The sequence below is a fragment of the Taurulus bubalis genome (genome assembly GCF_910589615.1).
Source record: "Taurulus bubalis genome assembly, chromosome: 2".
Classification (NCBI taxonomy): Eukaryota; Metazoa; Chordata; class Actinopteri; order Perciformes; family Cottidae; genus Taurulus; species Taurulus bubalis.
The window spans coordinates 44,745,792-44,771,617 of NC_136590.1; the positions used below are offsets into that span (position 1 = coordinate 44,745,792).

At 43.0% G+C, this 25,826-nt stretch overlaps 1 protein-coding gene across 1 annotated transcript in view; it reads right to left on the reverse strand.

Annotated features, from left to right (window-relative positions):
* Positions 1-25,826, reverse strand: part of LOC306754033 (uncharacterized protein) — a gene marked incomplete at both ends in the record, with an annotated part of 48,611 nt that overhangs the window by 11,017 nt on the left and 11,768 nt on the right. Inside the window, 5 exons of the mRNA XM_079237945.1 lie at positions 2,792-2,835; positions 21,462-21,551; positions 22,601-22,659; positions 23,136-23,248; positions 24,204-24,284. Coding sequence (XP_079094071.1) covers positions 2,792-2,835; positions 21,462-21,551; positions 22,601-22,659; positions 23,136-23,248; positions 24,204-24,284 — 387 coding nt within the window. The remainder of the gene's footprint in view (positions 1-2,791; positions 2,836-21,461; positions 21,552-22,600; positions 22,660-23,135; positions 23,249-24,203; positions 24,285-25,826) is intronic.

Genomic DNA, 25,826 nt, shown 5'->3' on the forward strand with positions numbered 1-25,826 from the left:
CGCTATGACGCTACGTTGTTCCGCTACGTTGTTCCGCTACGTTGTTCCGCTACGTTGTTCCGCTACGTTGTTTTCCGCTACGTTGTTCCGCTACGTTGTTCCGCTACGTTGTTCCGCTACGTTGTTCCGCTACGTTGTTCCGCTACGCTACGTTGTTCCGCTACGTTGTTCCGCTACGTTGTTCCGCTACGCTACGTTGTTCCGCTACGCTACGTTGTTCCGCTACGCTACGTTGTTCCGCTACGTTGTTCCGCTACGTTGTTCCGCTACGCTACGTTGTTCTTTATGTTGCTACTTTGTTATGTTATGACGTTATGTTAGTATTTGAACACAAACCATGATCTTTTCACAACGTTAACCTCGTGATAATGTGCATTTTTGTAGCTGATATAAAAGTGATCCATGAAATGTTTTTTCGGGTCAGAAACGTTGATATTCAACAAATCCACTGATTTGCAGAAACTTACAATGCCAACATCTTTTCTAGTGACTGGGTTTGTGTAGCATGACAGGGACTACAACTTCTATTCTAATACAACATTCTCATAACATCTATTTAATATAAGTGATTCTTGACGTTTGCTGTACTCGTTTTTCTCTGTGCACCAGAACAAAAAGACAAATTCCTTGTCTGTGAAAAGCTACTCGGCAATGAACCTGTTTCTATTTCTGCATAAATTAGAACACAACACACACATTCTTTTCCCCGCGATTACAATCTTGCAAATTGCAAACGCACAAACCAACCGTGCAAACATTTCCCAGCGAGAGAGAGACGAGCACAAGGACAAACAAAAGCAGCATTTGCGTCCTTCTGAATCACTACGCAGCTGAAGTGTCTCCGTCACAAGATGCCAGTCCTTCAGATCTTCATCTCAGAGTTTTAGCATGTGAAAAAAAGCCCTCTGTGTGATGAAATATGCATCAACTAAGCAAGCAGGGTGTGAACGCGGTGGCAAAAGTGACACTGAATGGCCGAATCACTCAATCTGGGGTTCATTTTTGTTTGGATGTGGATTCTCTCTCTGCTCTGTTGTGTTTACGCGTCTTAAAAAAACACATCTTGTGGCCTCTGGTGTTTAAATAGCTGTCTACATGTCGGGAGATGTTGGAACTGGATCGCCTGCCATCTCCTCCTGGAGGACGCTCCTCTGTCCACTTTCGCTCGGCTGTTTCGGGAGCGCTGCTGCAGCTATTTCTGGCTGTGGTGGTGGGAGGCTGTGGTCACACCTTTTCACAGGAAGCAGGTAGAGAGACGTTTAAATGGCGCGTCTCTCTCTAAGACGGCGTCTCTTTGTGTTTTCTTTCACCCTCCGAAATATCCACACGCACATACGGACACATGTGTGCAGACGGCACGCGTCCGTCTGCTACTGTGTGCGTGTTTGCTGCCGAGAGAGAACACAGGGAGGAAAGAGCAATGCGGTAGCCATGGAGTCGTATCCATGGTGCCGTAGCTATGGCAACAAAGCTTGGAAAGCCAGCGACTTAATTGGCGTCTCCGAGGCGCTCTGGATCCAGAATAGCAACCCCTCGACACACCGACGTCGTCTTCCACACGGCAGACAACACTCACGTCACTAACGAGGCCGCTAACAAGTTAATCAATACCCCTTATTGTTTCCTGCCCTTCAGGGCAACGCGTGTGTGTGTGTGTGTGTGTGTGCATGTGTGTGTGTGTGTGTGTTTCGGTTCATCGTTCACGGGGAAAAGCAGAGACACAAAGTCACAGAGGAGGAGAAAATTAAATATTGACGTTTTAAGGACAGACATTGTGTTTTTCGTGAACTGGTCATTTTTGAGTGGAAAGAAAAAACATCCAAAACACACACCGATTTAAACATGATCTCTAATCAAACTTAACACAATAAATCCTCCTCTTAAAGTCAGTGATGAAGTGGTGAAGTTTCATGGTGATATCTATGAGTTTTCACCCTCTTCACCCGTAGAGTCTTCATCATGATGTAATGTCACTAAACTTCTCTTTAAAGGACGTTTTCTCTCCACTTCAGCAGCTCTTACATCACCAAACTATTCTCTTTCATTCCTACATATATGCTGAGAGTTTATGCATATCATATCATTCATAACCTCATTTATATAACTTTACTCTTTCATTCCATATATATACTGAGGGTTTATGCAAAGGGGTTTGTTCATAACCTCATTTATACAACATTTATTACTAAAAACATGTAGAGAATAGATTTTTTAAGGGTGATTTATGGACTAAAACAAAATATATCAAAAATCCCTTCTGTAAAATGCATAATTTGCAAATTTAAACTTAATGTAAAAAAACAAATTGTCTTAACCCTCTGGGGTCTGTGGTCATTTTCTCGATTTTACATAATTTTTAAATTCCCCTTTTTAAAGTCACTTTTTAAAGTATGATACATACTCATGTGTTGTATATCAAACATTACAAAACAATCTCAGCTATCTATATAATGAGGCACCATTGCCCCAAGGCACATGTGTGAAGAGAAAATATGACTCTGAAGCTGAAAAATTGAATCTCGATTTTGGAAATTCTTCATATCTCTTGTGAAAACATAAGTTTACTCAGGTGGTAGATCGGTTTGGTGATGGAAATTGGTTTACCAAAGGTCTTAGGTTCACAAAAGCAGTGGAACATATGAATACATGAACTGGTGAGGCTTCATGTTGATATCCATGAATTAAAGATGACCTCTCCACCTGTAGCGTCTTCCCTTAAATGTGTTTTGTGTAACCACTGACAAGGTAAATGCAGTTCAAGGTGAATAATATCAACGTAAAAATGACTTACAGAGTCCATTGCAGCTTCTGGTTCTTGATTGAGTTGTAGAGCGCCTGCAGAGGGAAACAAGAAAACACATTTTCAGACCACGGCGTCGCTCAGCTGATGCGATCTGACGGCGGAGGGCGGCAGGTGCGCTGTGGTTTTCTGTGGAAGCTGCACAGTAAGCAAGACGGCTTCATTCAATAAACCCGCACTCGGAGAAATGTCATCCCTTCTCCACGCGGCTCGTGCTGCCCTTTGCCGGAGCTAAACTCGTTTTCTTTTCGCCCCAAACAATCCATCAATCATCCAATCAGTCGACAACATCGGCTGCAAAAAGCCATTATCCGCCTGTCGATCGGCCCGATAAATAATTTAGACTTTAACGCGAACGCATCGACCGGCGTGAAGCAAAATTAAGTTACAGCTCCAGAACATGAAGACATAAAAAAGAAAAAAAGACCAGAAAACACACTGCTGATGGCGTCATACATTCGTCTACTCTAAATGTCGTAGAGCTGATCAATGAGTTGATTCGTTTACTCGTCGAGAAGAAGAGGAATGTTTTTCAACTCAATATTTGCATTTTTTTCTTTGATTTTATATTCTAAATGTTAGTTGGACAAAACTACATATATTTTTGTATAGATTAAATTATCAATGAATTAATATATGGACTCATTAGTGTCAGAGAGGAGCAGTGGTTATTGATCTGTTATTGGTAAAGTAGCAATACCACATTGTAAAAAGACTCAATAACAAGCGAAGGTCCGACATTAATAACATATGTACGATAATAAGATAAAACAGTGATAACCTGTATCTGTCTGGGTCTAATTGATCACGATAACGGGTGATTATTATCACCACATTATTTCATTTGTCTTTATTTCTCTTGCAGATTACCATCTAACTGACACGTGTACATTCATTAAATGAATATAAAGCAAAGAAATGGACGGCTTCGCTATTTACTGATTTTTATTGACCGTTTTAAAGTCTTTTCAAATGTACTGTGTATAGTTAATATATATTATAATACAGTAGAGTACTTTATATAAAGTATAGCTTACTGTAGTTTAAATTATAATCAGGCAATGGCCTAAAACAACGCTGTGTTGTTAAAATCAGTTTTACAGGCCAGAAGATAAACTGTAGGCCATCAATGCCTTATGAAAACATATAAAATGAAAATGCTGTACAAATTTCCTGTAAAATCAATTTTGAAACCGTTTACGGATAAAATCCATCAAATTAAACACCTGATGAATCAAGGTAAAAGTCATATAAAAATCCATATTGCTATAAAACAGTTCTGCTCAATGATTTGCAGCACAGCTCCCTCAGTGCTAACGCCAAGTTTCTGCGTGATTGTTAAATTTCTCCAAACTTTATTTAGGTTATGGGATGTTTCTTTGTGATTGGACTCCCTTTCCCGTCTTTCCACCAGATTTTGGGGTCATTGTTTCCACTCTCAGGACAGAAAAAAACCCTCTTTTACTTTCATTACCATCAAAATGTATAAACACACACACACACACACACACACACACACACACACACACACACACACACACACACACACACACACACACACAAAGTAGCAGCAGAAAGAATGACAAAGTTTAACGAGGGAGCTGGAAGGCTTGAGAAACTAAAATCGGTTCCCAGCTACCGGACAGCAGGAGGCCGCTGACAGGCAGCAGTGACAGCAGAGGTGATGAAGAGGACACTTACAGGCTCTTCATCACCACCTCCTTGACCTCTGAATTCCTCGCGGACCTTCTCTCCAACCACGAGCGTAATTGCCACAAAGGGAGGGAAGAAACCACGCGCTCAGCTAAAATCGATCATTTCCCATTACGCTCCTTAGATGGAAGAGCTGCCGCTAATGGTGTCCACTGGTATTCTGGCTGTTTTAGACTTCCAACCCATAATGAATATGATTCTGTTGCATTGTGACTTTTAGTCGAATGAAATTGGATTTATAATGGGGTTTGATTCGGCGTGCCTAATCAGCTTCATTCCCATAAGAAATACTTCCATGAATATTAACGACCACCCCAGACTCGGTCCTGGTTCCCGTCAGCCTGTACTGTAAATATGTTGGCGTTCAAACTAAATGCGCTCATACATTTTAATAATCACAGCCGAGCTTCTCGGAGTCGGACGATTTCCAAAGAGGAAGACAAACTGCTTCTGCAGCACAAATCTAGTCGACATCAAATATTTACGGGGAATTTGTAGCTGTACAAAGTTTACTGACGTTCGACAACAGCAGCAGATATTCTGTCGAAGTCCATCGAGTGTGAGGGGAGAGGACGGCTTCATTTTTAAAAAGGCAAGACAACAGAAGAGAGGCGTTGCTGTTCACCCGGCAGCCGAGCATTATTTATGAATGAAACAGCAATTATCATGTCAACAGTGATTAATGCAGCTGTGGCTAATTATTGATCCGTCTGCAGAATATTTTTCTCAGTTAGGTTCATAAAATGTAAAAGAAATTGAGAAAACTGCTAAGAGGTGAACCTAGAACCTTTTGTTATCACGTAACATTCTCACTCTCGACCCGTCACACGTTTGGTCAGCGGCCCTCGGCGTCTGAGACCGACACACCTTCTAGTCTCTGTAGACAACCTTCAACATGAGGTATTAATACTCCCAAACAGACGCAAACATGGACCGCTACGTACTCAACAGACGAGGAGTACTTCAGTTGGAGGAACGCCTTCCACAACCAGCGTAGATCACTGCACTTCCACTTGTAGCTCAACCTAAACCAGTACTTTAGTGGGCTAAACCTAACCAAGTACTTTAGTGGGTTAAACCTAACCAAGTACTTTAGTGGGCTCAACCTAACCAAGTACTTTAAATGCCTCAAGCTAACCAAGCACTTTAAATGGCTAAACCTAACCAAGTACTTTAAATGCCTCAAGCTAACCAAGTACTTTAGTGGGTTAAACCTAACCAAGTACTTTAGTGGGCTCAACCTAACCAAGTACTTTAGTGGGTTAAACCTAACCAAGTACTTTAGTGGGCTCAACCTAACCAAGTACTTTAAATGCCTCAAGCTAACCAAGCACTTTAAATGGCTAAACCTAACCAAGTACTTTGGTTGCTAAACCTTAACAACGTACTTTTGTTCTCTAAACCTAACCAAGTACTTTTGTTCCCTAAACCTAACCAAGTACTTTTGTTCCCTAAACCTAACCAAGTACTTTTGTTGCTAAAGCTAACCACGTACTTCTGTTGACTAAACCTAACCAAGTACTTTTGTTCTCTAAACCTAACCAAGTACTTTTGTTGCCAAACCCTAACAAAGTATGTCTCTTCCCAAAACATAACCAAGTACTTTTGTTCCCTAAAACTAACTTTTGTTCCCTAAACCTAACCAAGTACTTTTGTTGCTAAATCTAAACCAAGTACTTTTGTTCCCTAAACCCAACCAAGTACTTTTGTTCCCTAAACCTAAGCAAGTACTTTTGTTCCCTAAACCTAACCAAGTACTTTTGTTCCCTAAACCTAACCAAGTACTTTTGTTCCCTAAACCTAACCAAGTACTTTTGTTGCTAAATCTAAACCAAGTACTTTTGTTCCCTAAACCTAACCAAGTACTTTTGTTCTCTAAACCTAACCAAGTACTTTTGTTGCTAAATCTAAACCAAGTACTTTTGTTCCCTAAACCTAACCAAGTACTTTTGTTCTCTAAACCTAACCAAGTACTTTTGTTCCCTAAACCTAAGCAAGTACTTTTGTTCCCTAAACCTAAGCAAGTACTTTTGTTCCCTAAACCAAACCAAGTACTCGTGTTGCCAAACTCTCCATGAAAGCTCCTTTCACGTAGAGAAGCGATAAGCCACGCCCCCTTTGTCACGTTTGGCGTGAACACCCTCGTTTCACTCGCGCGAGTAAACTGAAGCGGTAAGCGCGACGCGACAAATCGTGTTGCGTTTGGTGTGAACGCAGCATAACAAAGTACTTGTGATGCGTAAGTAAACCTAAAAACTACGTAAACCTACGTTAGAAGTTTATTTTGTAAAGACGCATCCAGCAGAAAGTGACACGTCACAGAGCATCGCAGCCTGAAACACAAGCAGCTTTCTTAGACACCATCTTCTTTCATGAGACTCTGTGATCAATGTATAATTATGCATATATTTCAACATTTTACCAAAGCCAACAGATTTCATGTAAAGTGAAACTGTGTTTCAGCTGCGTTTATTCCTGAAGAGCATTTTTCATTTTGTACCAACAAAAACAAGAAGACTGTAAATGTAAATCCTCGGGGAACTCAACCGAGTCAACAGAGGGGCTCTGAGGATTTAAAGATGGAAGACTAAAGGGGAAGCTTTTTAAAGAGGAAACAGAAAAGGTAGCCGATGGAGGCGGAGTACAAAGTCAGAGCGGTGTGGAGGCTCATTGAGACAAGGATGGATGTTGGTCACCTTCACCTGTACTTGCTTCATCAAAGTCACCGAGTGCCAACATGTGAGAGCCATTAGCCTTGAGTGGTGGCTTCACACTACATGCTGCACTCAAACGCTCCTTATGTGGACGTATACACATCAATAATGAAGACAACCTAGTTTCAGAATGTGCAACATGTATAAGATAATGAAGAGTATAAGGAATACACAGTGGAAACCCTTCTAGATCAATTATGAATCAGTGTTTTTCTGGGTGAGATATCATTTTGTTGAGGACCAGCAGCACTTTTATGACGATGGAGAAAGTAAAAGTACCAGGAAATACGTTTTATTGAATGTATTTTGTTCGGTACCTTCCTCCTCTTTCGGGCCTGCGGGTGGTTCTGTCCGTCCTGCGCTTTCCCCAGCAGGTCGGGGAACACCAGGGGTTTGAGGGAGCGCGAGCGCGGCGTTCTTGGGTAGCGGAAAGGGTCCATCATGCGGAAGTCCCTCCCGTAGCGCACGGTGCACAGAGAGCGCGAGCGGAGGCGCCCCGCAGAGTGCAGGCTGTTCACCCCGATCATGCTCCGGAGACGCTGGATTTAAGAAACCTGCCCCCAGTGAGTCCGTGTTTAGTGTCTTAGTCCTGCAGAGAATGAGTTGATCCAAAGAGATAACAAAAAAAGAAAGAAAGTGGGATCGTCTGATCCCGATGCTGTCCAGTGGACCCGGAGGTGCCAACAGACAGCTGGAGGTGGATTCCGCTGTTACGCAGCCGGTGATCAGCGACGCGCCGTCAGACTGTCAGCGGGCATCACCCCCCTCCTGAGTGTCTTGATCAACGCCCACCAGGCAACACCGGGGCGCCCACATGCCGCTGAATTATGGATGAGGCATCCATGTATTATACATGTGCAGAAACCAATTTCAAAAGGAGGATCCAGCGGCTCTCCTCCAAAAAAATGTGCCCGCGAAGGTGGCTCTGTGGAGCGGCTCGCGGGAGGTGGAAGGACGCGCGGTGGTCCCGGCGGGACGCGAGCCTCGCGCCAAGTTGCCCCCCTCCAAAAAAGAAAGGTGACACCAGTTTTTTTTTTTTTTTAGCGACGACACAATAAAGGGATGAATCCTTTAAAACCTGCACTCACAAACACGCACACGCACGCGCTGTGACACTCTCGCAGATGGTGTGCAACACTACGGACAGCCGGCGTGAGAACAGATGGGCGCCAGATGCGGAGAATCAAGATGTAATCAAAATAAAAACACAGTTAGGCAGAGGGAAGGACTTCAGAGGAGAGAATCCAAAAAGAGCGAGATGGATTTCGTCACAAGCCGTCACCACCACACACCAAAAAATGCGATGTAAATTACGAGAGAGAGAGAGAGAGAGAGAGAGAGAGAGAGAGAGAGAGAGAGAGAGAGAGAGAGAGAGAGAGAGAGAGAGAGAGAATACTACTCCCAAATAAAAGAAATATAATACAAAAGAGAGGCGGACCGCAGGAGGAGCGGAGCCTCGGCGCTGATCGTCCCTGTTGCTCTGCGCTGTAAAATGGATACCATCAGTTTGACAGCCCCGGTTGCTTTGATTGTCAGATTATCTCACTCCCTCTTCCTCCCGATCCCTCTGTCCATGTGTGGAGGTCCGCTGTCATGGTTTCCCCCTCCGCCCCCACCCCCCCCGTCCTCTGTGATCCTCTCAGTCTGCCTGTCCTCTCAGACTCTCTGCGCTCAGTCTCTCTCCATCGCGCGCTCGGAGGCTGAGGCTGTTTGGGGGGGAAATGCCGCGGATGTCTCTCATGCCTTCCGTCTTTGCATTGTGTGTGAGAGAGGATGCCCGGTGTATCTATTTGATGCAAACGTCCGCTTCTTCTTCTTCCTCTTCTTCTTCTTCCTCCTGCTGCTGCGGAGAGGAGGATGAGAGGAAAAGAGGAGCTGGCTCCTGAATCGCAGAGCGCAAAACGAAGCTGAGGGACGGCGCTCTCCCTCTCTGCTCCGTCAATGCGCACCTCCCTCCCTCTCTGCTCTCAGTCATCGCCAGCAAATCACAATCTGCACACACACACACACACACACGCGCACGCACGCACGCACGCACGCGAATGCACGCTTAAAAAAAGAAAAGAAGATATATATACTCGCAATGGCAAATTAGTATTCGCTGGTGGTCTTGTGGGAGAGAGACTGGTGAGGTGAGAGGAGGACGAAACATGCAACAGCACAGCCACCAGTGTGACCATTAAAGGAATAGTTCAACATGTTGGGGACAATGCATGAGCTTTCCTTCCAAAATTAATCAACATGTTGTTTCTATTTTTTATTTTATGTTGGCATTTTATGTCATGCAGACCAGGGAAATGTTACATTTTGATGTTTTCGAACCAGGAAATGTTTCATAAATATGTTTTTTTATCAACCGGACAGAAAAGCACAACGCTTTGTGGTGAACAACGCGAACAGATTGGTTATGTTTAGGCATCAAAACTCTGTTAAGGTTAGAAATAAGATCACGGTTCATGTTACAATAGTAATAAATAACGTTACAACTATAAGGATGGATAGCGTTTAATGAAGATGCCGGAAACAATACAAGTACGCTTGAAATGATACCATTACTAGCTGAGTACTTCCTTTGATACCAGGCGGCAACTTCCGGTTCTAAAGAGTGAAGCTGAGGTGTGTTAAAGTTGCATTCTCTCTCCTGACCACGAGGGGGTGATTTTTTTCTGGTTGTATAGAAGTATATGCTTCATGTGTTAAAACTGCATTCTCCCTAGTGACCACCAGGGGGCGACTCCTCTGGTTGTATAGAAGTCTATGCTTCATGTGTTAAAACTGCATTCTCTCTCCTGACGACCAGGGGGTGACTCCTCTGGTTGTATAGAAGTCTATGCTTCATGTGTTAAAGCTGCATTCTCTCTCCTGACCACCAGGGGGCGACTCCTCTGGTTGTATAGAAGTCTATGCTTCATGTGTTAAAGCTGCATTCTCTCTACTGGCCACCAGGGGCGACTCCTCTGGTTGTATAGAAGTCTATATAAATTACTCTACTTCTCTTGATTTATTCCCTCAGTAAACATTGTAAACATGAGTTCATGTCTCAATCTCTAGTTTTAAGTCACAGTCATTAACTGGTTGAGGGCTAAACCACAGAAATAGTTTTTTTTACCTGGTACCGGGTTATTTCAGTCGATACATTAAAGGTGTCGAGTACTGATACACAGCCCTCGTAACAGCTTATCAACATCGAACTGAAATAACAACCTTCAGCTGAGTTTTTATACCGTTACATAACAAGCACAAAGTCAAAGTTTACTTTTGTCTTCACAGGTGACACAGACAGCGGTCTCCTGGGTGAAAGTCCTGTGTCTGTTTGACTCACCCACCAACACTCCCACCTGCACTTCTCACTTTTTATATTCGTCATCTTACCACGTCACTTTCAATCAAGGTCGATAAACCATATATATATATTATGAGAATAATTCCTATTGGGGTCCTGATAAATGTCATTATTTCTGCGTTTAGCTCTGTTTTTGGTCTCCACCAGCTCCTGAGTGAAATGCCTGTCTCTTTAGCAGTTAAACGCTCCAGCAGCTGCTCTCTAACTGGTTCTGTCTGTTGTTGGCTGCTGGGCAGGTGGAGTACAGTGAGTTTATCAGAGATGTTTTAATGAGAACACATGACATAACAACCCTGATGAGATTGAACCAAAACACCGAGCTGGAAGATGCTGAAACGCTAAGCTACTGTCAGTAAAGTGATCAATCTCTACGAGCGAATGCCACATGACCCTGCTAACACAAGTATATTGATTAAAATGATTAAAGCCGCTTTAATGCACAGACAGGAGTTGTATGTCAATCTCACTCATGAAAATAAAGCAAATAAGTGTAAAATTGTTCCAAAATGTTGAACTATTCCTTTAAACGCTCTACAAAGAAGATTCAAGATTCAAGATATTCATATGCACAGTAATTAACAAACAGTTACTTCGCACAATGAAAAACGTATTTATAGGTCCTCCTTCCACACAGAATCACAATAACTTAAAACTTAAGGCTCCAGGTAAAACGTTGAATTAAAATCAAGAATACAAAATTAAAATTAAGAACTAAAAAAAAAGAAAACTGGCAGTGTTATTCAACCATACTCACACATTTCCTTCTAGTCTGCTCAAATGCCTCAGACGATGAGTGTGTTAGTGATTCAATGCATCCTAAACAGCCTCACATTAACCAGCTGTGTTCCCACACACACTTTACTTCATCACAGCGTTTGGCATTTCTATGATGATGAATGTTTAACCTCTAAGCAACCCAAACAAATCATTAAAAAGAAACACAGAGCTACGTCTTCAAATTCCTCTTAATGATTCAAACTCGACAAATGAACACACAACACAATATAAAAGAGAGAAACGCAGGAAAGAAAAATGGAGGTGGATGGAGAAAACAGAAATGTTTGCTGAGTAGACAGACGAAGGAAGGAGTTTCCCCCCAAGAGAAATCGGAGGAGAAGGAGGTTTGATGATCGCGTCCATTGTTCACCAGGAGCGTCGATCGGATGGATTTCTACGTCCATCGTTCACCACGAGCATCGATCGGATGGATTATTACGTCCATCGTTCACCACGAGTGTCGATTGAACGGATTTCTACGTCCATCGTTCACCACGAGCATCGATCGGACGGATTTCTACGTCCATCGTTCATCACAAACGTCCATTGAACGGATTTCTACGTCCATCGTTCACCACGAGCATTGATCGGATGGATTATTACGTCCATCGTTCACCACGAGCATCGATCGGATGGATTTCTACGTCCATCGTTCACCACGAGCTTCGATCGGATGGATTTCTACGTCCATCGTTCACCACGAGCTTCGATCGGATGGATTTCTACGTCCATCGTTCACCACGAGCTTCGATCGGATGGATTTCTACGTCCATCGTTCATCACAAACGTCCATTGAATGGATTTCTACGTCCATCGTTCATCACAAACGTCCATTGAATGGATTTCTACGTCCATCGTTCATCACGAGCATCGATCAGACGGATTTCTACGTCCATCGTTCACCACGAGCGTCGATCATACGGATTTCTACGTCCATCGATCACCACGAGCGTCGATCGGACGGATTTCTACGTCCATCGTCAAAAACGACCCGAAAATGCAGAGCTCACTTTCCTCGAGGTTATCCTGAATGTATTCGTCCACTGTTTTAAAAACATAAGAGAGGAAGTGATTTCAAGACTTTCTGTGTCGTGTTAAAAACAGAATGATTTAAAATATTTCGTGCTGTCGCTCTACGAACTTTGAAAGCATAATGTTTATCTGGAAACACATCTAAAAATGAATATTTACAGATTTTTATCATTGTGAAGAAAGTAAAGTCTCAATGAAAGAGTTTGTTTATCTGAAGAAGGAGGAGAATCTTCTCAACACATGAAGAAAAGAAAAATGCATCATAAAACATTCAACGTCAACACACCTGGAGATACAAGGTTTCACCTAAAGAGGAAGGGGATGAAATCATCTGAGAAGAAACTAAAGCTGTCAGACTAATGTAGTAAAAAGAACAATATTTACCTATGAGATGTAGTACAGTAAAAAGTACAATATATACCTTTGAGATGTAGTATAGTAAAAAGTACAATATTTAGATGTAGTATAAAGCCAATTTGTACCCAAGTACAGTACTGGAGTAAATGTACGTAGTTTCCTTGCACCACTGGATGAAATTGGATCATTACGACCCTGAAATGTAATTTTCTCTCTTTTCTCTTGCTAACTGTTGTTAATATTTCATGCTCCTAAAGCGTTGCATAATGAACTGCACCTGTGTTCCTTGAGGCCGACTGACAGACTCCTGCAGCTCCTCTGCTCCTTCTTTTCCTCCTTTTTCTAAATTTAAAACGTCACAGTAAAAGTTTAATGGGAGCAGGGACTGAGAACCCCCCTCCCTCCCTCTCCTTCACCGGGAGGGAAGAGAACAGGACGTCGGCGACCTTTGACCCCAAAACTACCTGCAGCCGGTTCCAGGAGGAGGTAACAAACCACCTGTGTGTCTCCTTGTGTCCTTCCTCTGACGCTCTGTGGGCGGCAGCTTGCGGCTCCCAAGAAAACCACCAAGCGCCTCGGAGCAAAGCACTTAACCCCGAGCTTCACCGCCGCCGCCGGCACGACCCGCTCACCAGAATGAAAACCAAAACAACTCTCGTTCTTTTTTGTTTGTTTTTTTGTGCCCTCTATCAGTTTTTTTCCCATCTGCTGTCAGTCTCTCCTCCCACACAATATTTCACATCCTGTCTAAATCTCTCCCTCTGTCCCTCGTGGAGAGTCCAGACAGCTCGGGGGGAGGAAGGAGGAAGAGGAAGAGTATCTTCAGCCTCGCGTCGCAGCTGACCTCAGCAGCTGTCTCTCCTTCACACTCTGTCTTTCTTTTTTCACGACGTCTCGCTCTCCCCTTTACGCTCCAATAACACGACTTATATTTATTTATGTCGTATTTTTTAGAGGAACGAATGTGTGAGATTTCGTCGCTCCGCTGCAGAGATGCAACCATTTTAAAAGATATGGATCGAGAACGTCGTCTTTATTGGTCTTTTTTAAAATGAGTTTTCCAGCTCATGAAAGAAATAAAAACATAAATAAATTGGTATCAATATGTGCAGACTCAACTTGTTGCCTCGACTATATTACTGCACAACCTGTTTTATTTAGTTTTGAAATGGCATAAAGTCTTATGTTGTTATATCATATTGTTATACTTTAGCTGCTGGACTATTTGATATCACAGATTCTCGTTCCACTTCTTCCACAAGAGCAGAGTTCAGCTCCCTTTCGACACTTCTTGGTTCTTTTTGATTATTATGTGAGAATAAAAGTAAATAATTGACATTGATTTATTATCCTTGTATGTAAAGAAATGATCTTTCTTGTCGGTTCACTGTAGTTTCTATCAAACAAAGAGAAGGAAATGGAGCGTTTGTTTTGGGACTATTGACACACCTGCAGCAGAGACGATTTGTAAAGAAGCCGTTCATTATTTTTTCAGAGAGTTTAAGGTGACGGTCGTCCAGCATGAATAAAGCAACATAACTCTCTCACACGGAGGAGGACGAGAGGACAGAAGGAAGTTGTTCAGCTCCGGAGTGAAAATAGACAAAATGTTTTGTTAAAAATTGATTTTTCTGCTGAGTGTTCGAGCAGCCGTGCTCAGAGAGGACAACCAGATCCTTTACTTACTAATACCACACTGCGAAAATACTCTGGTACAAGTAAAAAAAACTGCATTGAAAATGTAGTAAAGTATTAGAATGAAAAGTATCATCTATTGTTGTAACGATATGATATATTATATCTGATACGTAAATATAAAAGCAGGGTTTAATTGAGAATAATGATTATTTTCATCATGGATTAATCTGCTGATCATTTTCTCCAACAATCCATTGATTGATTGGTTTGTAAAAATAGTGAAAATAGTGAGACATGCTGGTCACAATTACCCAGAACCCAAAGTGACACCATCAAAATGTTTGTTTCAACTTTAGTCCAAACAACCAAACCTCAACTTTATCGACTCATTTTTTTCTACACGTTTCTTTTGTGTAAAAAGCTTAAATTGTAAAGTAGCTAAAGCTTTAGTGTAGTGCAGTAAAAAGTACCAAGTAGTAGAGTAAAAGTAGAAAGTGGCATATATAGTATAGTAAAGTACAAGTACCTCAACTTTGTACTTCAGTGTAGGACTTAAGCCCTGAAGAAACGTACGTCTGTGACCCCAACATCAAGAATATTATGGTTTTACGGTGATATTCCCGCTCTGTACTCTGGATGTGTAAATCAGTGATGAATAGCTGCTTCCTGAAACAGCAGCGTCACATTCAAAGAAAAGATTTCTTCCCCTTACACTTCCAAAACCGCCAAATAAGTCATCCGTCTCTTCGCCGTCGATGCTGCCGCGCGATCGATAACATCAGCGCCTAATTACTGTTTGAAGAGCGAGGCGTCTCGATTGAGCCGTACAACATTTTCATTTCAGCAGAATTTGTTCTCCATGCTCTAATGCGGGCTGGTAACCTACTTCAGAGCATCATTAGCTCCCACTTCAAGCTGTACGCCCTGAGCGGTGCTGAGGAGAGAGAGGGAGAGAGAGAGAAGAGTGCAAACCTCTGCATCTCTGAGCCTCACAATAAAGAAGGAAAGTTTCCTCTAAAGCACTCGCTTGGGCCGGTGGCCAGCGCCTCACATGCTGCAGGAGCTGCAGGAGCTATGGAGCTATGGAGCTTTAGGAGCTGCAGGAGCTATGGAGCTGCAGGAGCTATAGGGAGCTGTATTGAGCTATAGGGAGCTGTATTGAGCTATAGGGAGCTGCAGGAGCTGCAGGAGCTATGGAGCTTTAGGGGCTGCAAGAGCTATAGGGAGCTGCAAGAGATGCAGGGAGCTTTAGGAGCTGCATTGAGCTATAGGGAGCTGTATTGAGCTATAGGGAGCTGCAGGAGCTATAGGGAGCTATAGGGAGTTGCAGGCAGCTGCAGGAGCTGTAGGAAGCTATAGGGAGCTGCAGGAGTTATAGGGAGCTATAGGGAGCTGCAAGAGATGCAGGGAGCTTTAGGAGCTGCATTGAGCTATAGGGAGCTGTATTGAGCTATAGGGAGCTGTATTGAGCTATAGGGAGCTGTATTGAGCTATAGGGAGCTGCAGGAGTTATAGGGAGCTATAGGGAGCTGCAGGAGTTATAGGGAGCTATAGGGAGCTGCAGGCAGCTGCAGGAGCTGCAGGGAGCTATAGGGAGCTGCAGGAGCTATAGGGAGCTATAGGGAGCTGTAGGAGCTATAGGGAGCTATAGGGAGCTATAGGGAGCTGTAGGGAGCTGTAGGAGCTATAGGGAGCTGTAGGGAGCTGCAGGCAGCTGCGCTTGATATGCCGGTGCAAAGGAGCATGAGGTGGTTATGAAAGCTTAAACGCTTATTGTGGAGTTGGCACCACGGGTCTTAATCATGTATTTTTTCGTGGTAATTACCCAAAACAGTCAACCACTCATCAGTTATGGAGCTCCAGAACACTGCAGTGCTGCAAAAAAAAAAAAACAGCTGACAAAGTCCTTGACGGAAATGAGGAAGCAGGTAGAGAAAGAACCACCGAGGATATAGAAGTGGAGGAATTACACAGCATGTCTTCTGTGTTTAAATAACCGGGATATCTGACCAGATATCGGCTCTCCTTGTCTGACCTGTTTTTACAGATGTCGCCGTGTTCCCAGATTGGTTCATACAACGTCGTTAGAAGATAAGAGCCGCGCTGTAATGAACCAGAATAATCTACTTTGCATAGAACAGGTTTGTGATTTAAAGAGAATGTTTTCCCCGAGCTGTTGACTGCAGGCTTCTGTGCTCGGGTTATAAACAGCCTGTCACACCTCCGCTGACTGGCAGTCTGGTGTTTGGAGGAAATGATCCTCTGGAGTGCATTAAGATAGTTTATTGCCTCGTTATGAACCCTGGAAACGAGAACACGCTGATTGAGATAAACAAGCATCAGCACTGGACCGGACACATGCAGCTGTACATGTGCAGCACACTCTGCCCGACCTCCACCCATCCTGCTGCCGGTGGCACGTGAACACCTGTCGGCTCGGCTCAATCATACTTCCATTTTTATGTTTGAACAACGTTTAATTCAATTTAATGTAAAACTCAATCACGGAAATCCACTGGAAACTATACATGTTCAGGGCATCAACCAAACAAAATGGAGTCCTCCTTTCCCTCCTTGCTAAGGCCAACATGTCATCTCTACTGCTGCTGCGCATGTCGTGAAGGTCACGGATACGTTGGAAAACCAAATGCCGTCGTCTCCGGGTTCATGACATCACCCGGAGGCGCTCATGGGAAACGGAGCTGTCGTCACCGTTTCCAGTAAACCACTTGACTGCTGGTGGACTGCAGCAGCATGAAGCCAAAATAAACAGATTTCTGATGTGATTTAAATGCAATAAACAAATTAAAGGGACGCCGAATGAACTACCTACTGATGCAGAAGCGGACAACTTTTAAAAAGCTTGTTTTCTGAATGGAGTTTGGATGGATCGGTGCTAGGCTATGCTAACAATGTAGCTGCTCACCATAAACGATATGGTTGATACACATGCAGTTATACACATAGTTGTGTCCCTTCTCTGTACTAATATGACGTCAGGACGTCAGTAATGACTGGAGGAGAGAGTCTTTCGACACAGAGCCACTGGAATTTCTGGCGAAATGACGAAAATTCTGCATTTTCGTGTCAATCGCGGCATCCGGCATGAATTTGTGTATATTCGCGTCTTTGCATTGAGTGTGAACGCTATATAAGTATACTTTTTATAGTATATAAAGTATATACATACCTTTATTTTTTTAAAGCAGCTGCAATCAATACGTTTTAGTAGCAATGGATAAAATGTGCAACATGCAGTTTCCCTCCGCTTGAAGGAGCATAAAGCTTTTTTCAGCTCATTTCTTTGGGTTTTCCATCCTGCAACTTAACATTTTGCTCCCCTCTCACTGCTTTCGCAGCCTTTGCACCCGGCGTACTCTCCCCGCTCACTACGAAGAACGTTGACGTAAAAAGATAAGAGTTACGTCGGCGCGATGGAAAAGCGTATGAAAGGGTTTTGAAGCCAAAGCGTCACACGCTCAGTGGAGATCGCTCCATTCTGCTCCTCCATTGTGCCGGTAATAGGAAACATATCACAAGGTTCCATCAAAAGAGGCCGAGAGACGGAATAATTGAGGGCGAGAGGAAGAATCAACAGGGGGAAAAAAATCTAGAGAGTTATTGAAGCAAAAGGAAAAGCTAGAAAACAACAAAAGAAAACAGAAAGAAAGGAACTAATTGATGATGAAAGGGTGGATACCTGAGGGACGGAGGTGGCAGCGGGAGTCGTGGGGATACAAAGCTCCTCTCATTATTTTCCAGTTCACCAGGCAGCTGATTTCTGTCTCAGCTTCAGGGCGCAGCAGAGCTTCCTGTCCCTTAGAGCGCGGCTTCCACATTAATAATCACGCTGTGCGTCACGTTCATGCAGAGCTCCGACTTCAATCCAACTGTGTGGACATGTTTGTCTTTGTGAAATGTGACATTAAATGTGAGAAATTCTGCTCTGTGTATCGTCGTCGTCTTATAAAGAAAAGATGGAGCTACAACACAGGATCCCCTTCATAGTAATTAGGGTTCATCCTCTGGGCACCATGATGATCTGAACCACATCCAGTTGTTTCTGATGTGTCTTTACGCAGAAGAACAGAAGCACAAAACTGCCGGTGGCGCTGGAGAAAAAGTCAAAATCATTCAGGGTTCATCCTCTGGGGACGATTAGTGTCGGCACTAGCTTTCATAGCAACCCATTGGCAGCTACGTCGCTAGCATTGATAAAAAAAGAAAGAAACGCAGCCGCTGTGCAATCTAGTTATCCATAGTAATCCATAAAAGTCGGGTTACACGCCGCTAATACCTTCGGTCAGTGTCCCCTTTTGCTCCCCGCTGTAGCCAGCTGGCGCTCATGCTAGTTCCCCGCTTAATTCCGCTAGCTCTCCGCTAACTTCCGCTAGCGCTCCGCTAGCTCCCCGACAACCACCGAAGGTAGCGGGATCATCCCCGGCTTGACACCCGACTTGGGCAGAGGGGACTGCGGGCAGTAGCAGCTGCAGCGGGGAGCTAGTAGCAGCAGCGGGGAGCTAGCAGCAGAGCTAGCTAGCGCTGCTCCTAGCTTGTTCAGCGGGACACTGACCGGAGGTAGGAGCGGCTTGTAACCCGACTTTTACGGTACTCTTTTTTTCAACCTTGGAAACCCTCAAACAAACAAAAAACGTGTTTTTGTTTTAATGACGTGTTGATGTGATGTACATTAAACACTACACTTAAAGATGTAGGTACAGATAATAATAAACATCTCGATGCAAAAAATTAGAAAGAATAAACGAATAACTAGTCAGAGGAAAATGATCATTTTCTGGACTTCAAACTGAGAGATGAGAAACGGAAAGAGGGACAGAAGGACGACGGAGAGACGAAGCAAAGATGTGAAGGACAACGGGATGATGCTGTTGAAACAAGTGCTGGGACAATGTGTGAGGTACACAATAGTGTGTTGTTGTTGTGGTGCAGAAGGAGACAGAGCGATGGGGTTCTAACGTATTTACTGCACAAACAAACACAGATACCAGGCCTCGAAGAGGAAATGGGAAAGAAAGAGAATGAGCGGAGGAAATGAAGATGAAGGGAAGAATGGCAGTTATTTAGGAGCAGGAAATGGTGGAGAGATAGAGGGAGGAGAGGCATAAACAAGGAAGGGGCACTAAGGGGAGATAGATGCTTTAATCTAAATAGGTTGCATCACAAAAACTAGTTCTTTTGAGAATAGTTGTTAAATATTTACACCTGCTGACTGCCAAGTGTGACTGAGCAAAAGTAGTCGGTAACATGCGACCGGTTGAGATTGAAGTGTATCAGTGATGTCATTCATCCTTGGTATATGTAACCCACATGCTGCCGCGTAGAAGGGCAAGTGAAGTGGTATGAAGAGCTCTGAAGGAAGGAGGTCGGGGTGGGAGGACGGGTCAAACACACTTCACCCAGGAGACCGCTATTTTCGACCCGTGTGAATCGAAAAGTCAATGTTGAGTTATTTGACCTTCTTTTTATTATGTAACTCGAATCCTTAAAAGAGCAGTGTGTCAGATATAGCAGCATCTAGTGGTGAGGCTGCAGATTGCATCCAACTGAATGTGTTAAAGCTGCATTCTCTCTCCTGACCACCAGGGGGTGACTCCTCTGGTTGTATAGAAGTCTATGCTTCATGTGTTAAAGCTGCATTCTCTCTCCTGACCACCAGGGGGTGACTCCTCTGGTTGTATAGAAGTCTATATAAATGACTCTACTTCTCTTGATGTATTCCCTCAGTAAGCATTGTAAACATGAGTTTATGTCTCAATCTCTAGTTTCAAGTATTCTTCAATACAGCATGATGTTCATTTAGTAAATTATGGTCATTTAGAGTCAAACAGACCATAAAGCAGGGGACGCTTTAGGGGCGGGGCTACAAGGTGATTGACAGCTCTCGACCAGAGACGTAGACGGCGTCTCTACGTCGCTTGTCCTCAGCCCTAATAAGGTAAGTTCCTCTTCATTGGATGCATACATCGAATTATTTCACCCAAAAGGACGGTAAAACTGCAAAATACTCAAGAGTATATTTCACAGTCATCTGCTGTTCGCTCCTCTCGTGCACGCTCACTCATAATTTCCTCGCCGTGATTGTTTGGGGCTGTCAATCATGACATCTCGCTGCCGTCTCTTCTTCACTACAAGGGTCTCCTCCTCCTCCTCCTCATGACTCTTTCAATGCGTTCAGACAGACTGGCCTTCAGGTTTGACCTGATTGAGTAGAATCACTAGTTAGACGAAGGTGGCGGCGAGACCCACGGCCCACAGATGGAGATGAAACTGCATCGGCAGCTTAAAACATGAGATGAGGAGCGAGAGCCAGCTGAACATAGAGAATCAGAGAAAGGAGAGAGAGAAAAGAGAGTGCAGCTTGAGGGCGAGAGGGAGAATAAAAGAGCTTGTTGAAAGAGGAAGGCGTGATTGAAGAGACCTGGAAGTACACGAGCGTTAAGAAAAAATAAAAACTAAGAAAAAAAATAAGCTAATGCACGTCTGTTTCTTTGGCTCGCGGTCACATGGCCGCAGCGTGGATACGATCTGCGCTGATAACAGCTTTTCATTCCAGCAGACAGACTCTCTCTCTCTCTCGCTCATGCATTATAAATACCCCATTACAACTTGTTGACGTGAACTCCGGGCGCCCTGCGGCATGTTGACGGACCGCTCTGCAGACAAAACTAATCAGCGGCATCATCCCGCGCTGATTGGGTTACCGGGGCCTCGGCCTGAACCCCGGTCTGAAGGCTCACCATCTATTTAGCTTAACCCAACTCTACTGGGTTAAGCTAATAGCCTGATCTAATGCCCCCAGGGGGTTCGGATACGACCCCCAGCCTCCAGATCACATAGCAGTTTAAGTTGGAGTGTACCAGGAAGTGGCGCAGGCCTCTGATTGGATGCCTCTGGAGATGAATTGGAGCGCCAGCTGGCTGTGAGCGCGGGCCAGACAGCCGGGCTCAGTCGCACAGATCGGAGAGACAATACAACGCTCTCGCTTCAGATGTGTGTCTGTGCATGTGCATGACGGCGTGTGTGTGTGTGTGTGTGTGTGTGTGTGCTATTTTAGACCGCAGCTTACTTTAAGCAGATCCTTGTGGAAATCTTGGCCGCCGTTCAGTCCTTCTAGGTTGCCGATGAACTGCGAGCACGACATCCTCTTCCCGATGTTCTGGGAAAAAGAGGGAAATTAAAATGTGCGGCTCCTCCTGCTCCGCTAGTTTTAAACTGAACTCCATCCTGTCGGTCGGGTCAAACAAGCAATCTGAAGACGCCGCGTTGTGGTTGGGCATTGTGCGGATGACGACTGGGTTAATCCAAGCGCTGAGCCGGGTGGTGATGATGATCACACTCACAGTTTATCTGCTCACATCTGTCGAAGCCTCTCACCTCTACAGCCACTTCAATTAATCATTCCTCCGCAGCAGAGCGGACTGGCCCAGATTTACAAAAGGGAGGCTCTGACTATCAAAGTAGCTCACGAGGACGGGAAAGAAGCTCAGCAGCCGAGCTGCAGATCAGCCGGTGGCCGGCGCTCACGCTCCCAAAACTCCAGAGCGAATAAAAACGGCATTAGAGGAGATGGAAGCTTTTAAAACTTCATGTTTTATTTGTTGGTTTATTTGTGTGTATGCTCACATTAGTGGTGTACCGGATTGTTGTCGACCCGTGATCCTCTATTGCCCCGTCACCGTCTAACGTTTACCATCGCGGTGTAAATAAAGTTTTATCCTCAAGTATCCAGTCGATCATGTGATCAGGACGTCATGGATGTGTTTCTAGTCTCTGATCTCTGATCATGTGACTTTGTAAACTACCAATCAGTGTTTAGACCAACAGGAGGAGCGCTAGTAACGTTAGCAGCACGGCTAACGGAGAACCAACAGGAGGAGAGCTAGTAACGTTAGCAGCTCGGCTAACGGAGAACCAACAGGAGGAGAGCTAGTTACGTTAGCAGCACCGCTAACGGAGAACTAGGAGGTTACATGATGATGCGTTCAGGATGCTCTGTGAAAATGAGTACCGGAAATGTAGTTTTGGTGAGAAACTTGATTAAATAACTATTAATGAATTATTAATCATTATTTAACTTCCTAACACCAGCTCGAAGGAGCATTTGATACATAATTAAAACTACAAATGTGCACATGCACATGTACGTGCACGTGCACATGCACATGTATGTGATTGTGCACATGTATGTCACCAGATGTTACTCACCTGGCCGTGCAGATCGGTGTTCAGCAGCATCAGAGCGCAGGTGAGAGTGTGAACTGCATCTACAGGATGAACACACACACACACACACACATATGTATATATATATATATATATATAAATATATATATATGTATACACATATACATATATAGATATACAATATGTCAACACACGCTCTCCTCCACTGTTATTGTGGCCTTCCTCTGAAACGTGGTCAACAATGCTGTTTTCATTCATGCTGCGTTCACTAAACAATGTGAATGTCTTGTTAATACTCATTAGATACACTAAAGTCTGCAATTTAATTATTATGAAAAGGTAAATAGATCTGGCTGATTGGTAAAAATAACATCAACCGTTTTCATGAAGCCCCTGCGTGACATGAGGTGACACGGCTATTTTTGTCTTTTTGTTCATTGAGGTTTTCAGTTTCGTTCTTCCTCACTCGTCATCACATGAAACCGGATTGTGTGCAAATACATTAGATATTTCTATGAACTGTTGATTATCTGGGTGTATTAAAAAGGACACTCACCCTCTGATGGCATTGCTTTGGGGTTGCAGTTCAAGTAACGCTTAGAGAAGTGTGACAGCACCCGCTCCCTCTCCTGCGTCTCGCCCATCAGGGCAAACTGCTTAAGGAAAGTCCTGCAGACACACACACACACACACAAAGACACAGACACACACACACAAAGACATAGACACACACACAAAGACACAAACGCACACACACACACACACACAGTCAGGAGGTCTATTCCAGGAAACACGAGTGAAGTGACCTCAGAAGATGAAGATGTATTTCATTTGAAGCTACTGTGTTACTAATATAAACACTAATTATCATTTTTATGGACTGAAATGTATTTTAGTTACAAGAGATACAAAGTATCAAGTGTTGTACTTAAGTATTTATATTCCATGCTACTGTATACTTCTACTTCAATAAAATATGTTTCTCTATATTCTATTATATTTTTTACTACATTACATTTAAAAAACATAATGCATTCTTACAGTATAAACGTATAAACTACTTCAAACTGTTCAAATTAGCTCCAACTCACTAATGTGAATAATAACAGCCATAATGGTATTTCATATATGTAACATAGATATGTGACAGGAGTTCTTTTCATTTAGATACTCAAAGCACATTATTGTACTTTTTGAATGCAGAACTTTTACTTGTAATGGTATATTGTAATATTACTGCTTTACTAGTAATGATCTCAGTACTTCTTTCTTTACTGCGAGGTACTAACTGCTTATCAACGTCTGCTGAGGAAAAGGCTAACTACCCCTCTTGAATGTGAAGGTGAGTGTGTATTGATCAGTACAACTAATATCTGAGTAAATATAACAAAATAGATACTTCCAGTAGAGTAGACAGTACAAACTGTCCTTTCAGTCTGAATGCAGCACCAACGCTGCCCTCTAGAGAGCAGCGTTCAACAGGATACTTCTGTTTTCATGAGAAAATAAAGTGTTTTACCTGAAATACATTTAAACAAAGTGGCGTCTCGTCTTCACGTCACATTGGAAATATGTTTTTCGTATATTTGGGGATTATATGTTATTAAAGTGTGTGCGTTCTCACCGCAACGCCTGGTCGATCGAGAGGCTGGTGAAGTTGAAGAAACTCAGATACTCTTCTGCTACCATGCGACTGAAGTCATTACTGTGGACAGACGGACAAGATGGAAAAGAACATATGAGGAAAGAACATATAGGGAAAGAACACATGGGGAAAGATCATATGAGGAAAGAACATATAGGGAAAGAACATATGAGGAAAGAACACATGGGGAAAGAACATATGAGGAAAGAACATATAGGGAAAGAACATATGAGGAAAGAACATATAGGGAAAGAACATATGAGGAAAGAACTCATGGAGAAAGAACATATGAGGAAAGAACATGTACATATATGGAAAGATCATATGAGGAAAGAACATATAGGGAAAGAACATATGAGGAAAGAACATGTACATAAATGGAAAGATCATATGAGGAAAGAACATATATGGAAAGAACATATGAGGAAAGAACATAGAGGGAAAGAACATATGAGGAAAGAACAGGTACATATATGGAAAGAACATATGAGGAAAGAACATATAAGGAAAGAACATATGAGGAAAGAACATATGAGGAAAGAACATGTAACATATATGGGAAAGAACATATGAGGAAAGAACATATAGGGAAAGAACATATGAGGAAAGAACATATTACGAAACAACAAATAAGGAATAAGGAAAGAACATATAAGGAAAGAACATAGAGGGAAAGAACATATAAGGAAAGAACATAAGTAAAGAACATTTAAGGAAAGAACATATGAGGAAAGAACATATAAGGAAAGAACATATAAGTAAAGAACATATAGGGAAAGAACATATAAGGAATAAGGAGCGAACATATAAGGAAAGAACATAAGTAAAGAACATATAAGGAAAGAACATAGAGGGAAAGAACATATAAGGAAAGAACATAAGTAAAGAACATGTAAGGAAAGAACATAAGTAAAGAACATATAAGGAAAGAACATATGAGGAAAGAACATATAAGGAAAAAACATATAAGGAAAGAACATATAGGGAAAGAACATATGAGGAATAAAAAAGAACATATAAGGAAAGCACATAAGAGGAAAGAACATATGAGGAAATAACATATAAGGAAAGAACATATCAGGAATAAGGAAAGAACATATAAGGAAATAACATATGAGGAAAGAACATATGAGGAAAGAGGAAAGAACATATCAGGAAAGAACATATAAGGAAAGAGGAAAGAACATATGAGGAGAGGAACATATAAGGAAGAAATATATAAGAAAAAAGAACATATAAGGAAGATATATAAGAAAAAAGAACATAGCGATCGAAAAACAACAAAGAGCCCAAAACAATGTCAATCAAGCGTTGGGCTCAGTTCGGCTGTCAGTGAGGAGCTGGAGACGCAGACCGGAGGCCAGGAAGAGAAAACAGAACAAAAACTAAGGAGGAGGACATTCCCAAGGTGCTTGTGTCAGAAAGTTCAGAAACCCTTTAATCCAACTTTTTTTTTATCTCATCAGCACCAGCAAGCAGCTGACGAGAATGACGGGTGGAAGGAGCAAGAACACAGATGTAGTAACACACAGATGTAGTAAAACACAGATGTAGCAACACACAGATGTAGTAACACACAGATGTAGTAAAACACAGATGTAG